At 37.6% G+C, this 12241-nt stretch overlaps 1 protein-coding gene across 1 annotated transcript in view; it reads left to right on the plus strand.

The window, feature by feature from the left end:
* The first annotated feature begins 6518 nt into the window (after window positions 1–6518).
* The window catches only part of LOC103047081 (reticulon-4 receptor-like 1), a 196463-nt gene continuing 190740 nt past the window's right edge, over window positions 6519–12241 (plus strand). Inside the window, exon 1 of the mRNA XM_007229775.4 lies at window positions 6519–6749. Within this exon, the coding sequence (XP_007229837.2) occupies window positions 6737–6749 (13 nt within the window). The 5' untranslated portion in view covers window positions 6519–6736. The remainder of the gene's footprint in view (window positions 6750–12241) is intronic.

The following is a 12241-nucleotide window of genomic DNA, read 5'->3' on the forward strand; positions in this document are numbered from 1 at the left end:
AAGACTGCTTTTGCTATGTTTGAATATTGTTCATGGACTTCAGTTCAGCATTCAACACCATCATCCCTCAGCATCTGATCGGAAAACTGAGCTTGCTGGGCCTGAACTCCTCCCTCTGCAACTGCGTTTTAGATTTCCTGACTGAGAGATGACAGTCAGTTAGGATTGGAAACAACACCTCCAGCACCACCATACTGAGCACCGGCGCCCCCCAGGGCTCTGTGCTCAGTCCACTGCTGTTCACTCTGCTGACTCATGACTGTACTGCAAAGTACAGCTCAAACTACATAATCAAGTTATCTTCCACTAAAGTTTGGTGCAGGGCTAGCAGTAAGGTTAGTGCTAGCCTATACTAAATGGAAAAACACAAAGAAGCAATTTTATGCTTAACTGCGATAGAGACACAAAACTCATATGAATGTACTTACATTTCTTTTATCTGCTGACTTGCCACAGATCCCTCAATCAGACGAAGTCTGCTGGCTAATGCTTCTGTGTACTATCTGAGGTTTTTAACCAACAGACTAAAATAAAGGAGCCATCCAAACATCTTATATAGACAAATTATTCTTTACAGCAATATCTTTTAAGTGACTCACAGAAAATGGATGGATGTTTTTCACAGGCTTTTTAAATGTTTTTAGGAGCATTAAAGACACAAATGGAAATACAAAAGTACGCAAAAAGTACGTTTTGCTTAATCAGTCCCCTTTAAGTTCCAGCATCTACCATCAGAAAAACTGCAAAAGATGTATTTTCATAGGAAGAGTGCAGGTGGCAGTGAAAAACCAAAAGGGCTTAGGTGATGTCTAGGAATACTTAGACAAAGACCAAAACTTCTGGAACAATGAGCTTTAGACAGATTCATCCAAAGTTTAATTATTTGGGCACAGTAAAAAACACATCCAAGACTGACACTAAAAATGCTAAACATATATAACATATAAGGCATATAATATGTTCATCTAAGCAAATTTGATGCTTGAAGTATAAAATGGCGTCATATGTTTAAATAAAATTTATAGTAAAACTTTTTTGATGGAATGTGAGATACATATATTGCAACAGTTGAAAACTAGAGGCAACAAAGATGAATGTACACACAGTACTAGAAAACCTTCTTAAACAAGACAATAAAGATGAATGACTGCACACTATAAGAAGAAGCACCTTCTAAAAGGGAACATTATTGCACACATTGATCTTTATTTTCTTATGATTTATTAGTGTGTCCTGTACCTGTATTTTATTTTAAAGTGATGTGCTTTCTTAGTTTTTTCCTAATTCTGGACTCAAAAAAGACTCATGATGTACTGTGGCTCTGGTTTTCAGTGTTGTAATGTTGTACTAATGAAACTAATGTTTCTGTTCATGTGAAAGACAAATAGTGCTGCTTGTCTGTCAGCTGGACCACCAGGAAGAAGAGCTCTGAGAGGTCACAGATCCTCAACATTCATCACTCTACCTCTCCTCACTGAATAAGTTCCTGATCTTAAAGATTATACTGGTCCATGTCTGGAAGGGTTTGCTCCAGAGATAAGCTCTTAAAAACTGTAATAATGTAGAAATCTGTGTGTTTGCTAAGGATTTATGAGGTTATTTTAACTATAGTCATGTTATTCAGAGTTAATCAAATAAAAGTCTGTCTGTAAAATAAAAGAAAACATTGGATATGTTGGTAAACAGACAACAATTATCTCAGGTCTGCATTTGATGTTGTAATAAAGTAACATTATGTAGCCATTTTACTTTAAAATAATGATCAAAATCATTGTGATTCTCAGCTTATAGGGAGAATGCAGTTTCTAGTGTTGTTTCTGGGCTAATTATGCTGCTAACTGTACTTTTAAACAGTAACTTTTTTAGTGAAGCAGGCAGGACAACATTCATGAGAATGAAACAGTACAGTCCTGTTATATTACTCTGACGTGCCAGTCCACACGCTTCATTTACTTTCAGTGACGGCTCTGTATCTCTTAGCTTGTCCAGAAATGCGTGTGTGCAGGGGTTGGACAATGAAACTGAAACACCTGTCATCATTTTAGTGTGGGATTTTAGGTTTCATGGCTAAATTGGAGCAGCCTGGTGTTCAATCTTCATTAATTGCACATTGCACCAGTAAGATCAGAGTGTGAAGGTTCAATTATCAGGGTAAGAACACAGTTCTGCTCTAAATATTACAATGCACACAACATTATGGGAGACATACCAGAGTTCAAAAGAGGACAAATTGTTGGTGCACGTCTTGCTGGAGCATCTGTGACCAAGACAGCAAGTCTTTGTGATGCATCAAGAGCCACGGTATCCAGGGTAATGTCAGCTTACCACCAAGAAGGACCAACCACATCCAACAGGATTAACTGTGGACGCTGTAAGAGGAAGCTGTCTGAAAGGGATGTTCGGGTGCTAACCCGGATTGTATCCAAAAAACATAAAACCACGGCTGATCAAATCACGCACTTTTTAAGCTGTCTTAAGCACCGAGTAATAATACATTTTAAAATGACTGATGGCCAAAATTGTAAAGTGTAACACTGGCTTAAGTTTGAAGATCTCATAACTCACAAACTTTTTCAGGACTGCTTGTTGAGGTCAACAATAGAGTTTAGGTTGAGTTTACTCAAAAACATAGTGAAGGTGGTCGCCTACACACCTCCCACATGTTCTGGAAGTCTCCCTTGGTAGTGGCTCTCTGGCAGCAACAAGTTTATATCCCAGAAATCAATGTTTTTAAGAGTGAGGGAACAACATAAAGAAAAAAAGAGAGAAATAGAGAAATAGTCTGACAGTTTGGTCTCACCTTGTGTTAAATAGACCTGTCAGTTTTCTCTGTGGGTGGGATGTGCAGCCGCCTTCTCTTTTAGTGTCCATCTGTTCAGGTTACAGGTTGCAGCTTCACAACTGAACACTTCACCCCAGACCACACCAGCACCTCACTAATAATGACAACAATATCCTATAGAATATATGACCAAAATGTACCATTTGCACCAACTTAAACAAAGAATTTGTTCATATTTAATAAATCACACCACAGCTCACGACGATTGGTGTACAGACAACACAACCTGCCATGTAGAAGAATTTAGAACAGCAGCCACAGCCACGCTAATCCTGCATCTCTCTGTTAGGAAACTGAACTAAATACTGAATGAGAGGTTTGGTTAGAATTAGGTTTAAGTTGTAGGCTAAGTTTAGGTGGAGAGAGGTGTAAGTAAGTAATAGAATGAGGTGTAAAGAATGCTTAGGATAATGTTGAGGTGTTGATTTAGCTTAGAATGGAGTTTAAAGAACTTTTAGGATAAGGTTGAGGTGTAGGGTTAAGTTATGTTTAGGTTGAGGTGTAGGGTTAGGTTAGGTTTAGCTTCAGCTGTTGATTAAATTTAGGTTTAATTTGAGGTGTTGATTAAGTTTCGGTTTATAAAAATTCCCCATAATTTTTTATAGCCAATGTATAACCCGTGTGTATTTATTCTAAAGAAAACAGGATACAAAATGAATATGAGAAAAACACACTAAACTCCTCACAGTCAATGACCAGAATAATGAACATACATCTCCACGCCCTTGGGAATGTATAGATTTATTCCTTAAAAGAAAAATTTCAAGTATAAATAATATGTAAATGTAACTGAGAAAATGTTGTTACTACAAACACCTGCTTATGAATATGAATGTTATAATAAAGAGCACGAAACTCACATGCGCCGCACATGATAACTGTGCTCATAACAAATGTGCCATTACCAACTTAATAAATCAATAAATAAATAAATAAACATGCAAATAAATGCACTCTCTACAGCAGATCAAAATATTCACCAGGAGGCTGTGGTGTGTGCTGGTGAACGCATGCAAAACAGGAGAAATCACACACATTTGGAATAAAATGTATTAAGATGAGACGATAGATAAAGGTACGGTCTGCACACTCCCTCAGTGCCTGAAAGATAACGCTTACATGGACAGCAAGAACACCCTGAGGGAAACAGGCTTTAACATTCACAAACACACTACCATGAACAGAGAGAGAGAGAGAGAGAGAGAGAGAGAGAGAGAGAGAGAGAAAGAGAGAGAGAGGAAACAGAGAAAGGTGGGTGAGCATTTTAAGAACATAGTATCAAATCTAATCTAATATATTTGTATAGCACTTTTTACAACTGATATTGTCACAAAGCAGCTTTACAGATATAAGATCACAGAACAGAGAATCAGGCAAAACATTAAACATACAATACAGAATCCTCAGTGAGCACAGAGACAGGAAAACTCCCCCAGAGCTGCAGGAGGAAGAAACCTTGGGAGGACCAAGACTCACATATAATGAGGGACCATCCTTCCACTGAAAACAGCTTTTAAATGAATGTTAAAAAGTCATTATACGTCCACACAGGTCTAATATATTCAGATGTACAATTTACAGCAAAAGATGTATATGTGTATATACATGTATATGTGTGTATATACTTCTAGTTCTGTCTAAATATTTATTTAAATGCTTTAATGTATATACACACAAAAACAATGTAGTGGTGCTTAAACGTTTATTAATCCTTCAGAACTTTCCATATTTCTGCATAAATTTAATGTTAAACTTCATTAAAATGTCCATATGGAGAACCAAATCAAACAAATGAGACAAAAAATACAGTATTAGACAACTGTTGTTTAGCAACTAAAATGTTTATTATTCTTGCAAATCTGTTTGGACGAATTTGTGTTTATTCCTCTGTACTGAACTTATATTGGTGGGTTTCTCCTATTAACTGCTTGCTTCAGATTCTACCACAACATTCCAACTGAATAAAGGACAGGACATTAACTTGGTTTGTTTGCCAACTCTCTTATTCCTTTCAAATGATCCATTACGTACAATTTTTATTGTTTTTTTTTATTAAAAGACAACCAAAATAAACAGACCAAATGAATAAGGAATTTTAACTGAACTTACACTGTCTTAAAAAATAACTTCACCCTTTTTAAATCAGTCAACCAAGTAAGCAAAGGCAGATTATGGCCAATGTTGATTACTACAAGCCCTGTAGAATCTATACATCATTTAAATAGAATTCTTCCAGTGCAGTATATTAAAACAAGGTACAAGCGGCACAATATGCCATGATTAAACAAACATTTGGAAAGGATGGCAAAGAATTGGATCTAGGTGGATCAATCTGGAAATGAGTATCCAGTGAACCACAGTGAGAGGCACTTTTCCAAATGAAGAACATATGAAACAGTGAAGAATCTTTACAGAAGGGGTTGGCCTACCAAAGTTTCTCCCAAGAACACAGCAATGATGTATGCATGAACTCAAAATGAGCCATAGGAACATTAAAGAAACGGCAGGCCTCATTTACTGTACGGAAGGACAGTATTCACATTTCACACTGTCTAAGAAACCACTGTTGACCAAGATGAATATTAAGGCCTTTTAGACCTCAGCTGAGTAAAAGTACAACGTGTTTTCCTTTAAGTGTACAAATGTTTGTAAATAAACTCTTGCTAAACCAATTTATTTTAGGTGAGAAGACTAGTGTCACTCTTGGTTTACCAACCAAAATAATAAATAACATTTTGTCAACAAGCAATATTTTGGTTTAAGAATGTTTTGTTTTAGTTTAATAAAAAACTTGTTTAATACACATATTCAAAAATTAGTTTTCTTTTACTATGTTGCATTTATACATTCTGAATATCACCTTATTTATTTTCTGCGATGGATTGGCGGCCTGTGCAGGGTGTATCCTGCCTTCCGCCCGATGCCGGCTGGGATAGGCTCCAGATAAAGCGGTTGATGATGATGATGGTGATGATGTTGACCTCATTGATTTTGGCACAGGCAATTTTAAATGGCTAAAATTATTTTGTTTAATGTAGTTTAGTAAAAAGTAGAAGTTAAAGTGAAGTCACCTAAAATGGAAATACTTCAATATAAACACATACAAATATATATAATGTTTAAATATATAAAAAAAATAATAAAATGTGAAGGTATCTGTAGAAAACTGCTGTGTAATCACTGCGCTTCAAAACGTTTCAGGTGGATCAACTGAATCAAATGAAACGAATCGGTTCAGGGTGAATCTTGTTGCCGGGCTCGCGCACCGCGGCTCAGTAGCGCGAGGGAGACTGGAGCGCGCGACGGAGAGAGACTCCTCGCGCCAGGTAGCCTAGCCTAGCTCCTCGCGCCGGAGGGAGGGCTGCTGGTCCTGATAACTTACACACAGCTTTACTGTGACTGTGAGGAGCGCGTGCGTGTGTTTTGGGGCGTTTTCTGATATTAGACCTGTATAATGTAGAAGAGCGGAGTGTAGAAGCTGTGAGCAGAGAGTCTGTAGTTCTGTGGGGGTTTGAGGGAGGGAGCGGTGTAACGGGCGGACTGTGTTTCTGGATTCTTGTTTTTATCTCGGAGTCTTTACTGATTTAACTCTCCTCTCTGAACGCGGGATTCGGGAGCCGCCGCTGCCGCTGTTTTACGGGATGCGGGCGGCAGTAGTCTCCACCTGAGTCGGGTCAGTTCCTCCAGTGTTTATCTGGACCTCCACCCAGTTCCACACACTCTGAGGGCGAGGAGAAGCAGATAACTTCGTCTTCTTCATCCTTCACCTTATCCTCCTTCTCATCCTCCTCTTCTTCATCCTCCTCTTCCTCCTCGCGGAGTATCGCAGAACCAGCGGACCAACATGAGGGGAAAATTCTGACGGGAATATCAGACTTTCACTCCATCTCCAGAATGTTCAGACGAGGTAAGGAGGAGGATTGGTTCTCTCTGAGGCGTGTTCTGTGTTTTTTGGTGGGGAGCTGCCCTGTCCGAGCTGTCCTGTCTCTCGGTTTTAATGTAATTTTATTTGTTATTTATATATATTTATATATATATATACATTTTGTTGGTGCCGTGCGCGCGCTGTGTTTATGTGGTGAAGTGGGTTAACGCTACTGAAGCCTGACTTTTCTCGGCCCTAAGAGCAGAAACTGGAACTTGGGGATGGAAAATATGGTACAAATATTATATCACGGTATTCAGAGAGATTTTGACCATATTTATGTAACTTACCAGTTTAAAAAAAAAATCTTACAAAAAAACAGGTTAAAAACTTCCCAGCTTGCACACAACCGACCTGTGAAAATGTGAAAATGTGGTCGAAATATGATTGAAGTAATGTCTGTTGTTGTTTAAATGTTGAAACAAGTTGAACCAACATTTAATGTTAATGGTCGTGCAAGCGGAAATTTTAGCATTAAATCAACATAATGTCCTCAGCCTTCTGCCTTTTGAATTAACATTTTACATTTCATCACCATACAATAAAAAAACAGTTGGATGGAGGGATGGAAGTGGTTTTACTTACATTTGCATTAATTGCTTTTTAATTTGGCACCAATTCTTCACCTTATCTGGGGGTGTGTTCATGTTCTCTTTGTTTTACTCTTGTGTTTTAGAGATCACATGTTTAATGAGATTAGTAGTTGTGGGTTTCATTCTTTATACTCTGTAGTTTTACTACAGTGATGTAATGTTATTGTAAATGCTGTTAACTATAGGTTTTTCTAGTTTTAGTGAGCTATGGGTTATTAAAGGTTGAACATACAACAATGATTCACTTTTCAAAATCAACACCAAATTCAAAGTTGAAACTATAACATCAATTTTAATTGAAAGTTGAAATGCTAGCTGGTTTTAATAATGAACCCTATATAGCATGATATTGGTTTTTTGTTGAGAATAAAAATCAGACAACTTTTTAGGAACTTTGGAGGTTCCTGTTATAACAGTACAAACATTTGAGAACCACTGCTTCAGCATGATTGCCTTGTAATGTAACGGCAACAAAGAAAAATAACTGTTTTAGGAGGTAAATGAAAACAAAGCAGTATATTTGTTTACAAATTAAAAAATGTAGGGTACAGTGAATTAATCCAAATGGTTTGTTGCCTAAGGAGAATCCCATGTTAAAATACTCTCCTATATTAAATACAGAGATTTAAATAATAGTATGGATTACACACTGTTTGTAGTGTGTATAATGAAATGTGCAGTTGGACAGTGTTCTTTTAAGCACTGGCCAAAGACTGACTGAATTGAGAACTGAATTAATCTTATATATGTATTTGGCTAAATTAAGTAAAATAATAAAATAAAATAAAATAACTGAATAATTTATTCTGAACATAGAATAATTATCACATTGTAGTTTTGAAAGTTGAAAATACAGGCTGTTTAGTTGTTAACGTCACGTAATGTTGCAAAATGAAAAAGTATATTTAATATCCGGTCTGTGGACTGCACGAGTCTTTTTAGTCAGGTGACTCAAGAAGCAACATGGAGGAGAACTCAAACACTGAACCAAATGAGCACCTAAGTATTTCTTACCAAAGAGTTTGTTTTTTAATAATATAATCAATTAATAATCGCATTCAATGTAAAATGTTAATTTTGATATTAGTCCTGACCCTCAGCACTAACTGACAGTATTGTCAATAAACTAAAAAAATATAGTGTACCACAATAACAACAACTAAAGAATAATCACAATAGAATAAAATATTATGTTTCCCACCGCTACTTGAGGTTCAGTCCATTCACCAGCTTGATGCTTCTGGACTGAAAAGAGCTCTGATAAGTTAAAGCTTTTAAGTAACTCTCACCAATAAAATATTCATGTAACATATTTCTCTATATATAAATATGGCTTAAAATACACAGCCGGTGCCGCATTGCAGCCCACAATCACTGTAACCTGCTCAGTGAAATACAGAGGAGATACATTGGTAGGTAATTCAGTCCAGTCATTAGAGTCATTGTTTGACCCAATATGATAAGATTTCCTAATATTCCAACAGTAAAGCTCGTGTAAACTGGACCTGCTCAGTGCTGTTCTTCTGGACAGAAGGGTTTAGATGCTGTGATGTGAAGAAGTCTGAGTGAATATTTCATAAAGCAGATCAGTGAGCAGAGGTGAAGCTCCCAGTGAAGTTTTATAATGTTATAAATAAGATTCACTTATGTGGTGTGTGTGTGTGTGTGTGTTTGCCACTGAGTGGCGCTGATCTGCATGAAGGAGTGTTTCAGTGATCCCCACCTCCATGTGTTTTAACTCTGAGCCAGCTGGTGATATAAATAAAGCTGATACAGTGATACAGAAATGAGTATAAACCCAGGTTTCCTTTTTTATAGTATACATTTTTGGCAGTGTGCATTATATTTCCAATGTTTAATTACTGACTGTGGTGTTTCCCCAAAAGATCAATAATAAAAGCCTCTCATACCTGTCTGAGGGGTGTGTCTCACACGCACATCCCGCTTGCCTTCCTGTTGCTAGGTACCAACCACTGTATACTGCATACACATCCCCAAAGACCTGCCTGATGTTTTGAACACTCGCTGTCCCGCTTCTCTACCTTGATCAGAATTTGTCCCTAGTTAAAGTGACCCAGATCCTTCTCTTTGACCATTATCCTGCTTTCAGCACCTGCTGTCTTATGTGCATATCTCTTGATTGAGAGGTGTCTCAAGTAGAGGTGGGCGATATGGCACTAAAATAATATCACAATATTTCATGGTATTATCACGATAACTATACTCTTGGCGATATAAATTATTATTATTTTTTTTTTCAAGAATACACTACTGCAACAAAATGAAAATGTAATGTCACCCCCCTACCTGAGAGATAAAAAAATACAAGAGTTTGATCAGATTTGTAATCTGATTTTGTAATGATGACTTATAATACACTCTAAATATCTCCATATATCCAGGATTAAAGTAAAATAAATGATACTGGACAGATATAATCCGTGTCTAGTAGATATATAATGGAAAATGAAAACAGTGTGAAAAAGTAGTACCCTGATGTAATAAGTGGGGGTGGGTGATATGGCACGATATTTTTAGAGTATAATATCGTTCACGATATTAAAAAATGTTGGCGATATTATCACGTATGATATGATATAGCACACCCCTAGTCTCAAGATAATCAATTTTATTCACTTCACCTTCCCATGGTTTTAATGTGACGGCTTATAGGGGCATATATACAGCTTTTTGTGTGTGTATCTCTGAGGTTGCACGGTTCTGATTTCCCACTGCTCTTTGTGACTAACTGTCCATGGAGATCCTTGTGCAAAAGTAAGCAGAAGTCTCTCTGGCTGTGGGGAGCTGCTGTATAATCAGAGCAGTTTCACTAATGTTCCGCCGACAGCTTTTAAAACAGCCTGCTTAGTGAACTGGCTCCTTCATTTGCTCTTCATTACAGACCTGGCACGACAGTGTGTGTGGGCTCTGGGTGCAGAAATATAGATGGATGGAATGGTAGGAGAGAGAACGAGAGCAGTAGAGAAAGGGAGGCTTGATTGTGAGCTGGAAAGATAGCATGATGCTTCAGCGACGCCAGAGATCCTCGCTTCCATTTGAAAACAAAATAAACACAGAAAAATATGACAGCAAATTTTATGAGAGTTATGACTGTTTTTGGCTGCCTGTGCTAACTGTGTGAGGCTACTGTCCAAGCCTGCGAGGCACTGGCACGGCGACTCATGGTCGAAATGATAAATCTAGATACTGTTCAGAGTTTGCTCCATGGGACAGTGGTGGGGTTCACTTGTTAATTGGAGGACTGTGGAGCATATTGTGTAGCGTGCAGTATCTGTGGCACCACTGTTTTCCTTTGTCAGTGGTCCAGTGGTCATTGTAATAGTGTGGCGAGTTGCCCAGAACCTTCAATAATGCACAGAGCTCATCTGAACTGTATTAAATCTTATCATTTGAGAGCTATTGATGTAATTATGTCATGCAGTGTACTCAATTCCATAATTAATTATGCTTTTACACAGGGAATTAGCCTTTCACTCTCTGTTGCCCGGTTGGGCTGCGCTTCTGTCTATCTTCTTTTTGCTTCAATTTTAGCAAATGACAACAGGCCAAACAGGGCAAAAATGTATTTGTTTTTTAAAATGAATAACATCATGAAATGAAAATTAAAATAAAATATTCGAGCACAAATGTGGGCTTGATTTATTTGAAAGGTAACAAGGTCATACTCGATTCTTTTTCTTCTAATTGAATCTTATTTTCTATCCAATTTAAAAGACCAATTACTCAATCTCTATTCATATGAACTCCCTCCATCACTGACAGTGCTCTAAACTCTAGTGTGGGGGAAAGACCTGCACATGCCCTCTCTGACACATAAAAAGAGCCAATATTTCTTTTCAAACTGCCGCTGATGCAGCATCATTGGGTTTCAGCACGCTCAGAAAACAGACACCCAGAGAGAGACAGACCAATTGGGCTCTCTCTGACTCTGGCTGCTGATGGCAAGCAGCATGACCCAGGACTAGCGGTGGGTATCGTCACTGTTGTCCCAGTTCGATTCACAAGGTCCGATTCGATTCAAAATCGATTAATTTTGGTAAATTTCAGTTTCAATAAAAACTGTAGTTTACATATGAAATGTTGTAATTATACAAGAAACACTTAAACTTCCATTATTAAAATATTAGTGTTTATATAGTATAGACCAAACACAACAGTTACATTCTTCTTTTAATATCATTTAATGTAGCTTAGTTAATTGCTTCACCGTGTTTCTCATCTCTATACAGGTCTGGAATGGCCACGTTACTCAGCTGTTTACGTGTGTGTGAAACATAACGGGGTTCCAGAACATTAATGAGGCTTCAGAAGCTATCATTTTTAATAACGCTGTATGAACATATATACTGATATTTTAGTTACATAAAACAAAAACATAATATGCTTCATAAATTTCTTATTCATCTGTGAATAAAAGTAAAATTTGCCCAGACCCACTAGTTCAGTAGTAAAATAAGCGAAGTGACAATAAAAACACAACAAGCAAAATGAATGATGTAAGGAGAGAAAACTTTATTAAATTCAAAAGAAAAAACAGCCGGTCTGAGTGGAGTTCTTCTCCCCTCATATAAGAGCCTCTTCCTCGGCCGGCAATCACGTTATAATCTGAATTAGTAACAGCGCTTCATAGAGAACACGATCAAAACTCAATTATTTATACATTAAATCACTCAGTTACAGGTTACTCTACAGTCTAATCTAAACTTGTTACACTGAGCGAGCGCCTGATGCTGCTAGCGCGCCGGCCGCGTGTACGGCTAGTAAACCCGGCTAAAGGAGGACTAGCTTAACCGGTGAAGCGGTTGATATTAGTGCTGACCCTGATTAAGTACAGGAGAACACAACACTGGAAAACAATGT

The sequence above is a fragment of the Astyanax mexicanus genome, chromosome 20 (genome assembly GCF_023375975.1).
Source record: "Astyanax mexicanus isolate ESR-SI-001 chromosome 20, AstMex3_surface, whole genome shotgun sequence".
Classification (NCBI taxonomy): domain Eukaryota; kingdom Metazoa; phylum Chordata; class Actinopteri; order Characiformes; family Acestrorhamphidae; genus Astyanax; species Astyanax mexicanus.